General features: G+C 43.0%; 1 protein-coding gene across 2 annotated transcripts in view; it reads right to left on the reverse strand.

Annotated features, from left to right (window-relative positions):
* The window catches only part of LOC126266693 (uncharacterized), a 47,305-nt gene extending 36,909 nt beyond the window's left edge, over positions 1-10,396 (reverse strand). Inside the window, exon 1 of one of the 2 annotated variants that reach the window (XM_049971129.1) lies at positions 9,629-10,396. In XM_049971129.1, the coding sequence (XP_049827086.1) occupies positions 9,629-9,632 (4 nt within the window). In that variant the 5' untranslated portion in view covers positions 9,633-10,396. The remainder of the gene's footprint in view (positions 1-9,628) is intronic. The other variant, XM_049971130.1, reaches the window with a different exon arrangement.
* Between the last annotated feature and the right edge of the window lie 1,116 nt (positions 10,397-11,512).

The following is an 11,512-nucleotide window of genomic DNA, read 5'->3' on the forward strand; positions in this document are numbered from 1 at the left end:
TGTCACATTTCAGTTTGTCGCCCTTCTTATCTATTGGACAAATCAGAGCTGTTTTCCATTCTCCTGGTAGTTTTTCTTTGGTCCATATTGCCTGTATCAGTCAATGTATTTTTTCTGCAAGTTTCTCTCCTCCTGCCAGGATCATTTCAACCTGTATTCCATCTTCACCTGGACTCTTATTCTGTTTAAGGTGTCTGACTCTGGTTTTTATCTCATCCAGGGTAGGTGGGGGATAGTCTGCATCGGCTGTAATTGGGAACTGGAAATCAAACTGGAGTTCGGGTTCATCACAATTTAGCAGCTGTCGAAAGTACTCTTTCCATCTCTCAGCTATGTCCCTATCGTTTGTCAGGATCTTATCACGGGAATCTTTGACAAATTTCTGCTTGGCCTGGTGACCTTTGCAGAGGTACTTCACCCTCAGAAACATTTCCCTCGTCTTTTGTCCTCTGAAGTCTCTTTCTGCTTCAGTGATGATATTCCTTATGTATTTCCTCTTTGCTCTTCTCAGAATTGCTTGTGTAGTCTTTCGGACCTCCTCAAATTGTGCTTTGGCCTGTGCCAGATTTGTCCCCTTCAGCCATTTGTTCCTGGCTTCCTTTCTCCTTTCCAGGGCATCTGCACATTCCTTTCAAAACCTGATCTTCTTGCCCACTGGGTTTCCCATGAGTGTTTCCTTTGCAGTATCCCTAACTGAGCTCTGGATGTTTCCCCACATTAGTTTGAAGTCCTGATTCGCATCCATTTCACTGAGTGCTTCAAAGTGGTTACTAAGTTGCAACTGGTATCTGGTCTTCGTTGCCGCATCTTTCAGTTTCTCCACATGGTACCTTTCCACTCTTCTTAGCTTAGGCCCCGTTCTTCCTTTACACTGTATGTTTAAATGTCCTCTGACCAGGAAATGATCACTCCTACCTTTGGCACCCCGCACTGTCTTAACGCCTAATACCCATCTCTTGGCTCTGAGATCAATGGCAACATGTTCTATTTCATTTACAGTTCTCCCATCTGGTGAGACCCAGGTTCCTTTGCGTATGTTATGTAAGGATGGATGATTATATTGCATAGGTTCGGCGGACAGCAAAATACGGCTGTGGGAAGGGTGGGAAGAATAGTGGATAGGAAATTTCAGGGCACAATGAGATGTGGTCGAAACCCTGGTGGAAAATGTGACACAGTTGCTCCAATCCTGGGTAGTACTGAGTCATAAGGGGAATGCTCCTCTGTGTCCAAATGGTGGGACTTTTGGAGGTGGTGGGTGACTGGAGTGACAAGGCATGGGAGATATGCTTTTATACAAGGTTGGGAAGATAATTATGGTCTGTCTGTGAAGGCCTCAGTGAGACCCTCAATGTATTTTTAGACAGACTACTCATCACTACAGATGCAACAGTCATGGGCAGCTAGGCTGAACAGAAGGCACTTCTTGGTAATGAATGGTTGACAGCTGCTGAAGTGGATGTAATGGTAGGATTGATATGGGCAGCGGAACTGATGTAGCTATGTTTGAGGTGGAGGTCAACATTGAGGAAGATAGTTTTTTGGTTTGAGTAGGACCAGGTCAAGTGAATGGGAGAGAAGGTGTTCAGGTTCTACAGGAATGTGGAATGGGTGTCCTCACCTTCGGTCCAGGTTACAAAGATGTCTTCAATGAGTCTGAACCTAGTGAGGAGTTTAGGATTATGGGTATTTAGGAAGGATTCCTCTAGATGGCCCATGTATAGACTGGCCTAGGATGGTGCCGTGCAGGTTGTAGATAATACCACCAAAGGAGAAGTAATTGTGCATGAGGATATAGTTAGCCATAGTGAATAGGAAGGAGGCTGTAGGTTTGGAATCTGTCAGGCAATGGGAAAGATAGTGTTCAAGAGCTGCAAGGCTATGGGCATTAGGGATGTTAGTGTAAAGAGAGGTGTTTAAGTGCTGAATTCTGTTTGGTGGTGAGAGGAAGTTTTTGAGTGTGGGTTAAACGAAAAATGTAATAGGTCTGCAAGTGATGGTTTGTCAGCTATGAGGGGATGTGGGGGCGGTTTAGAGATTGTTGTAGGGGTGGTGGATAGTGGTAGTCCAAGGTGGGAGTGGGAAGTGAGTAGGGTGGAGTGTTTTTTGAGGTTGCTCTAATGTATGTTGCTCTAATTCCTAGAGGGAAATAGTTTCAATGTGCAATATGTGAGCTTTCGGCCAACAAGGCCTTTGGCAGAAATAGGCAAATACCACACACACTCACGCAAATGCAACTCAGATACACATGACCACAGTGTCTGGATACTGAGGCAACACTGTAAGCAGCAGTGCATGATGGGAGAAGTAACAGGGTGGTGCGGGTAAGGAGGAGGGTGGGGCAAGGAGGGGGAGGGATAGATCACTTTCTGACAGTCTTTTTGTTGTGCCTATCTGTGACCCAACATCTTCACTATATTGTGAGTAGTAACAATCCTTTCTATAATATTTTTACATTCTATCCAGGATTTACCAGCTTTTCTTCCATCCCATAACTTAATGTTGTTTCCTTTTGTTACTATTTTCTATGCATTACTATACTCAGTGTCCATCCATTTTTCTGTTCTCTCCTGTGATTCTCTTGTCGCCTTACAAATGGCACTGCACACTCCGTATCAACCATCTTGGTCATGAACAACAGCTGGCTAAAAAATCGCGCTGATTGCTGGTGCAGCATCTCATGACCCACATTACTCCCTCTGATATCATTAATCCTAGACCTTCAAACTGATCCTCTTCTTGCGTCACTCTCACATATTTTTGCATGTTATTTTTTCTTTGATCTCATTGTGTCTCCACACCAATCAGTTGGCTTTTGCCTTTCACTATCGACCTGTTCACACAGATTTCATTTTTTTCCCCTTTTTTGTGATTTTTCCCATCTGTCTGGGTATAATTTTGGAAATTTTTCTGATGTTTTTCTATGTTATTTATATGTTTTTATCCTCCACCATGAATCCTTGCTCTTTCCATCTGTGTCAATACAGAAAATTTTCCTTATCCCTAGCTAGAACCCTGTCCAACATACTCTTCCTTCATTGTTGCTTAGCTCATGCAATCCCCCCAAACGACCTTACCATCAAATTACACATATTTGGCTGCCACCCTTCCTTTCACAATGACCTCCATTTGTTCAGATTTCACCAGTCCTCAACCCACACCAACAAAGTCCCGCAAAACCATATCAATCACGCCCAAACCTCCCTGCAATACCTCCTATCCATCTATAAAATTCTCCTGCTATGCAGTCCCAAATTCCTGGATCCCTGAAACTCTTGCCCTCCAAGAACTAGAGCAACACACGCAACACCACCTCAAAAAATACTCCACCACGTTCACTTAGAACTCCCACTTTGACTACCACTATCCACCACCAATGCAACAACCTTCAACCTTTCGCCCCTCTCTCCCCCCCCCCCCCCCCCCAATCCCCTCTTAGCTGATAAACCCTTACTTACAAACCTACTACATTTACCCACCCTCAAAAACTCCCTCCCACCTCCATGCAGAATCCAGTACCTAAAGAAACCCAAAACAATCATGAAACTTTCCTCCAAGATCCTTAGCCCTGCAGAAGTATCAGTCCTTTATAAAGGCATCACCTTCAGCTTTACTCCCAAATTCAATCATGCAGGACTCATTAAAGAACTTCTCTCCTTCCCCCAGTCCCTACAGTGGAGCCGGCTTTTCACCATCAACCCTACCAATCAGACTCAACCAAAGACTAACACTGAACCCTACCTGACTCTGTTCACTCCTTCATCCAACTGTGATCCACTCCCACTGCACCAACACCACCCCTTTTAATTTTCCCTTATCTCTTAACCTCTGATCTTGCCTCACCACCATTCCCCAAATCTCTCAACATGCAAACTAACCTTACATCTGCTAAAAGAACTGCAACCCACCACCTATAAACTGATCCTGACCTTATAATCCTACCTGCTGAGAAAGGTTCCACTAATGTTATTTTGAACTCCAAGGACTACCTGGCAGAAGGACACTGCCAGCTGTCGGACTCATCCACCTGCAAACCCTGACACAATAACCCCATTCCAGAAATCCAGCAATCTCCAGTCTGTCCTCAAATCCTTAGGCCCATCCTAGAACCTCTCCCCGGAGTCCATCTATCTCCTCACCCCAACCAATCCCAGCACTTCTACCTTATACTTGCCTCCCAAAGTCCATAAACCCAACCACCCAGGACACCCCATTGTGGCTGGTAACTGTGCCCTGGCTAAGAGAATCTCTGCTCTCGTATACTAACATCTTCACCCTATTACCAGCAACCTACCCTGCCATATAAAAGATACCATTTCCTTCACTGACTCTCCACAGCTCCTGTTCCTTAATCACATGGTGCCCTGCTCATTATTATTGATTCCACCTCTCTTTACACTAACATCCCTAATGCCCATGACCTTATTGCTCTTGGACATTACCTTTCCCAATGCCCAAAGGATTCCAAACCTACAACCTCCTTCCTAGTCACTATGACTAACTATATCCTCACCCACAATTACTTCTCCTTTGAAAGGCATTACCTACAAACAAATCCAGGGTACAGCTATGGGCTCCTACATGGCACCAGCCTATGCCAACCTATTCATGGGCCATCTAGAGGAATCCTTCCTAAACACACAGACTCATTGACGACATCTTTGTGATCTGGATCAAAGGTGAGAACACCCTTTCCACATTCCTTTAGAACCTCAATAACTTCTCCCCCATTCGCTTCTCCTGGTCCTACTCAACCCAAAAAGCCACCTTCCTCGATTTTGACCTCCACCTCAGCGATGGCTACATCAGTACCGCTGTCCAAATCAATCCTACCAATGACCAGCAATACCTCCACTTTGACAGCTGCTATCCATTCCACATCAAGAAGTCTTTTCCATACAGCCTAGCCTGTTGCTGTTGCATCTGTAGTGACAAGTGAAACCTTTCAAAATATAAGGAGGTCTCACTGTGGCCTTCTCAAATAAGAATTGCCCTTCGAAGCAGATCTCCTGTGTCTTCTCACTAGTCATCATCATCCCCCAAAGTCCCACCATTTGGTCAGTATCATCCAGGACTGGCACAACCAAATCACATTTCACCAGGGATTCACTTGTTCTGAAATGAGGAATACCCTACTCACTATCCTTTCCACCCTTCCTCCCTTGGTATTCTACTGCCTACCGAACCTACACAATATCCTCATCTATCCCTACACAACCCCTGCTTCAAACCCCTTGCCTCATGGCTCATATCCCTGTAATAGACCTAGATGTAAACCCACCCTATACATCCTCCTACCACCACCTACCCCAGGCCAGTCACAAGTATCACCTATCCCATCAAAGACAGGACAACCTGTGAAATCAGTCATGTGATCTACAAGCAAAACTGCAATCATTGTGCTGCATTCCGTGTGGGCTTGACAACCAACAGGCTCCAGGCTCTCTGTCTCCATGAGTAGCTACAGGCAGATTGTGGCCAAGAAAGAGTTTGACTACCCCAGTTCTGAGCACACCACTCAATGCCAGCTTCACAACCAGTGCCATCTGGATCCTTCCCACCAACACCAGCTTTTCTGAACTGTGCAGGTGGTAAGTCTCCTAGCAATACATCCTACTTTCCCACAACCCTCCTGGCCTCAACCAACATTAGTCATTGTCCTTACCCATCTAGCCCCTTCACTGTTCCAAATCCAGCACTACACAGCCCTCTATAACACCAATGCACCTAGAGTTTTTTCTTTACTTCTCTCCTTTTCTGCTCCCCCCCCCCCCCCCCCCCATTTCCCCTGCACCCTCGGTCTAACCTCCCAACTGCACCAGCTGCCCTACCCCCTCTCCGCTTCATCCATGTATGCTCCCACAAGCAGCACTTTACTGTCCCCCACTCCTACCCTGCTATCCCTCCCCCTCCCCACCCCAGCCTCCTTCTTACCTACACCAGCCAGTTGCTTCTCCCAACATGTGCTGCTGCTCACAGTCTGGCCTCAGCACCCACAGGCTGTGGTCGTGTGTGTGCATTGCATTTTCACACGCATGCACGCCTGTGTGTGTGTGTGTGTGTGTGTGTGTGTGTGTGTGTTTTGTCTGTTTCTAAGATCTCACTTTCTGACAGTATTTTTGTTGTGCCTGTCTGTGACTCAGGGCTCTTATTGAGCTGCATTACCTTGTGAGATTAGTTTGGGTTTATCTTTTAGTGAATACCAGTTCTTATTTTTTATTTTGGCAAGGTTAATAGTTAGGCCAGGCTCACCACTGCACTGAAATAAGCTGTTTATCATGCACTGAAGGGCAGATAGCAATGATGACAGTTTCATCCACACATATGATGTTGTTAATAACTTTCCTATTTATTGAGACCCCTCTAGAATCTCCTGCCAATGTTCTCCTGAAAACTGCCATAGAACAAACATTAAACAGAATAGGAGATACAGCTTTGATGAACACTTTTCATGTTGCCTTTACATATGTTGCATCTCCTTCTTTTTCCAAGTTAACTCTATATGAAAAAAATGCAAGTCTATAATCCCTGAGAATTAACTTCTCTATCCCTGTGGTTACATTGTGTTCACAGAGGCACAACATCTATCCCTTCAGAATTTTCCTCATCTTCTAGACATACAATAAGCTCATCTATCTTGTTTTTCAACCTTCTAATGTTCTGATAAAATAATTTTTATTTTTCTAGAAACTGTTACATGTATGATGGTCTTGTACTACTCTAACTTCTTTCAATACTCTTTATCAATAGCCTGATTGTAACCTAAAAAATGTGCCACTTTGACTCTAGCAATCACAGGGATTTTGTCTTGTGTGCTTGTGGTGTCCCTTACACTTTCTGCAAGGTGCTCAGCTAATCTTTCCTTCAATCTACTATTTAGGTGCAGGCCATGATTAGGATATTCACATATCTCACTCACCGCAACAAGCACAGGGTAGAGATATAAGACTTTCTGTCAGTCAAAAGCAACCTGCTCACCTCTGTTGACATGGCTAACAGCTGTGTTAACTCAGAGCTGGTCATGTTGCAACAACACTCTGGCAAACTCCACACAACTGTGGGCTGTTGTTGCTTCCATTTTCCCCAGGTCGTGTTTAATGCATTATCCCACATTATTAACCAGGCTGTTTCCTGCTCCTCCTACAACAAGAACCTTATCCTCATCATCAAAATCTCTACACAAGGCCCCTATGTTCTCTGACACCTGGCTAAGCATGTCACTAGATTTCACAATGCTTGTAACATGGTATTCTTAGAGTAGGTTTTCCTTAAACATGGAACATATGTTGGGAATGATGACCTCTCTCCTAAATTGGAATGGGATAAACCAGTCACAGAGCGGGATTCACATGTGGTCGTAGCAGTGACGGATACATATGCGGGGCCGCCTGCATTGCCACCCTTGACGCCCCACCAGTCAGCCCACACGCTATTCGCTTGTTTCTTTCATCAGTCGACTCAACTGAATCGAGTTATCAACTAGTTGTACTTTCCTATGTAGCATGCGAATCTGCATCATTGTATTTTATACGCTTCTGTATGGCACATAGATAGCTAACAGTACCTACGAAAAAAGTAGCGGCCATTCTAGTGATCTCGATACATTATTCTGTCTGGTATTTGTCCGAGAAAAGTTGCGAGTATTCTACTGTTTTCTTGTACAGAGAAGCTTCGATATGTAGTGTTATAAATATGGGCTATTTGCTGAATAGGGAGCAACGAGGGATGGAACTTAAATAGTGGCAACTATTTATTCACAACCAATACAAAAGAGTTATATGTTTGCACCTGTTACTGTCCATCAAAGTAGTGACCAGCATTGTGTAGAACCCATTGCCAGCGAGGTGGAAGGCATAGTATATCATTAGCAGAGACTGTTCTGTTGATGGTGCGAATGGAGCAGTCTACCAATGGTCAAATCCCTGGAACAGTTCTGAAGCGAATGCCACAAAGTGGTTCCTTTATCTTTGGAATCAAATCAAAGTCATAAAGACTTAAGTCTGGGGAGTATGGTGGATGGTACAGTACTTCCCAGACCCATCGATCAAACAGAGAAGCCACAGTTTGCACTGTATGTGCCCATGCATTGTCGTGCAAAATGATGGGTGAGTTGCGTTGCTGCTTCTTTCGCAAAACTGGTCGCAGGTGATACTCCAAAAATTAACAGTAATACTGTTCACCGACAGTCTGACGTGGGGGAATGTAACGCGTTAGGATAACACCATCACAGTTGTACATGAGAATCACCATCACCTTCACTATACTGGGGCTCTGATGTACTTTTGACTTTCGCTGTGACCCATAATGACACCATTAGTTGGATTTGCGTTTCAGTTTTGGCTCATATGATGTGGCCCACGTCTCATCCAGTGTTACGCTATGGCGTAAGAGAGCCTCTCCTTCATGGTCATAGCGCTCCAAGTGCATCTGAGAATCATCATAACACATCCATTTCTGCATTTGCGTCAAGTCATGCAGAACCCATCGTGATGCAATTTTTCACATGCCCAGGAACTCCTTCAGGATGCAAAGCACAGTCGTATGTGTTAATCTGGTTTCGTGGGCGAGCTCACGAATCGTATGGTATTGATCACTGTCCACTAATGCGGCAACAGCATGCATTTCTTCTTCAGAAACACTAGGACGACATGCCCAAAGCATGCCTGCCACAGTTTGCTGACTTTTTACCCAACACGCCACTGTTCTGTACATCAATGCCGATCCTCCACACACCCCCTGAAGACCTCGATGGCACTGTCATGCTGTACTGCCTCTGGCACATTCAATCTTGATCCAACTCCATTGTTCCTGTTCGTAAACACAGTGACACAGTTACGATAGACCACTTGCTCACAAGTGACTGTTTCCCACGACTGTGCGCACACCGGTGATATGGGACGCGCGAGTCCTTTTGCTCGTAGGTAAGGTAAGTATGTCAACACTGTGTGCTACCAGCGGCGATAGTAGATTCCATTGCAGTGTTGCCACTATTTAAGTTCCAACCTACATAGTTTACATTCAGAAGCATAAATATTAAGACTGAAGAATGAAAATGTAAAGGCAGCTCAAGATATCTTTAGCGCCTCCTGCTTGAGGTTTTTCTGTATCCGCCACTGTATCATAGTGTCAAAAAATATTGATTATGGTTATGGGCAAACCTTTCTTCTGTATTCATGTGATTTATTTATTTTTAAGTACGTTCGCTTCGATATTTCACAAGCAATTTGTCACCTTCGAACCTATTTACTTCACACTACGTACTACAAATTAGTTTATCGCCACAATCCATGTTTTTATGTCGCTTGAAATTAGAATAAGCAATAATTTTTATCTTAGTCATACCATATCTTGAACACTGCGACTACAATTTAAACAGGGCGCGATTTATACTCGCATACACAGGCTGGTCCCAATCGCAATAGAAATCTCCACTAAGAAATAACTTAAAACGGTTTGACCCTGTCAACGACCCTGTGTAACAAACTGGGCAACAGACTTACATGTCCACGGAGAAACGTCCGTGTAAATAAAAGATGTTGCCACATATTATCGGAAGAAACATGAATGACATAATTAGAGGTTTACATTTATATTAATCATTACACATGTTGTCTTGAAGCCTACTTACCCATCTTTCATTTACGAAATGCTTTCATCAGATTTCGGAACTGGTATGTATAACGAGACCGTACTTCAAGTTAGCTTTCTCTCCCAAGAATTTCGGACACTAGAATCATTCTGCGGTCAAAAGAGGGGGGAGAAGCTTCCCTCCGAATCGCGGGAACTTGACTAGCTCCGAAATTGCGTCTGAGAGTTTACACTCTTTCCAAGCATTTATTTGCCTCCTTCCACTATTTTCTTTCGCTGCAGAGTCCATAACAGCAACTAAATATTATTTATTCTTTCATCATTGGCTCTCTAAAGACTGGATACTTTGCTTGCAACACAATATGGTCTTTTGAGTGCGTAATTTTATGCACCATGCTGCGAGATAATTGTTGTATCGTGCAATGGTACATTTAAAAGTTATGTTGGTTGCAGTATTTTTCATCAACATTGTTCATTTAGGTATTTTTCGATAAAGCTCCATTTATTAAACCTACATAAAAATTTATGAAAGTACGATAGTTAAATTTATGCAGGAAAATACTGCAGAAAGGAAGTTTTACGTCAGGGACGGTAGATCAACACGGAGCGTCTGTGTCCATCGTTCAAAACTTTTGTATCTGCCACTGTTGCATGTTTTATAGGTGTAGCTACAGGATGTAAACTGTCGAACTTTTAAAAGTGTTAGGACTTTCTGTCTGTTTTAAGAGTGATGTAGCGTAAAGGCATTGACCGCTTTAGCCCACAGCTTGTCATTCAGTTTGTGCAGATATGGCTGATCGTGTTGACACAACTGTTCGTATTTCTCTTTCAGTTCTTTCGTTTTATTAAGATGTGTACACTTTTATCTTCTAGGGTGAGCATTCTTAGTTTCGGTTCTTTTGTCTGTCCATAAACACTACACCTTCTTTCAAAACTGATTTTCAACCATATTCACGAAGCTTTCTAATTTATAAACAGCTTCGTCTGCAGTAAATAAATAATTCGGAAATAGGAAAAGATATCTTTATACAACAAAAAATACTCCTAACGACACGTGATAAACTTCATACAATTCGACGTAAATTTTATCTTCAGGTACAGGTACCTTCTCGTTTGTTGTAATGTTGTCATAGAGAAGCCAACACGTTTGTAATAATCCTATACCGAAGTCAAGTGACCTGGTAGGTAACAGGGCAACGAAAATATTATAGCTCCTAAAATCACTTATAGATGCCTTAGAAAATACTGTAGTGTCACTCACCACAGAGATATCTCTATGGATATAAACCATGATTTCATCAGCGAGTGCGTCAAAACGGAATCGCGGTTGCGATAGACAGGCCGTAAATAGCCGATTGAAATTAGTCAAACTAATTAATAAACAGCTGCAAAAACGAACAACAGAAAATTGATTACGACAGTTTTATATGATGTACGCTCTACTACAGTCTTCTGTGTCAGATGTTATAAATGTATCACCTCGAATTTACAGTGCCCTCTTCATGTTGATGGTGCCACAGCATTTCAGCCACGAACTTCCTAGAATGTTAAAATACTTGGTGTCTGAACACTTGCTATAAGATCATGGATAAATTCGATTCATTGTTAAAATAAGAATTTTTCCACGTGTAACATTACAAAGAAGATAGAGAGCAGGGAGAAAAAAAATTAAAAAAGCACATGGTGCAATACGGTTATTTTTGCACGCAAAAAATTAATGATTGCGCCTACTTGAAAATTCGTTTTATTCGACGCAATGCTTCAAGTGTTATTCCTATTTACCACGGGAAATATATTCTACATCATCTAAAATTTGCTGTCTACATTCTTGTTAGTAGGCTCTACAGTCATCCTTTTCCTAACGAGACCTTGATATTGGAATAATTTCTACATTCACTGTTAAAATGATGCGAGAAACAAAAGT

This window comes from Schistocerca gregaria, chromosome 4 (genome assembly GCF_023897955.1).
Source record: "Schistocerca gregaria isolate iqSchGreg1 chromosome 4, iqSchGreg1.2, whole genome shotgun sequence".
Lineage (NCBI taxonomy): Eukaryota > Metazoa > Arthropoda > Insecta > Orthoptera > Acrididae > Schistocerca > Schistocerca gregaria.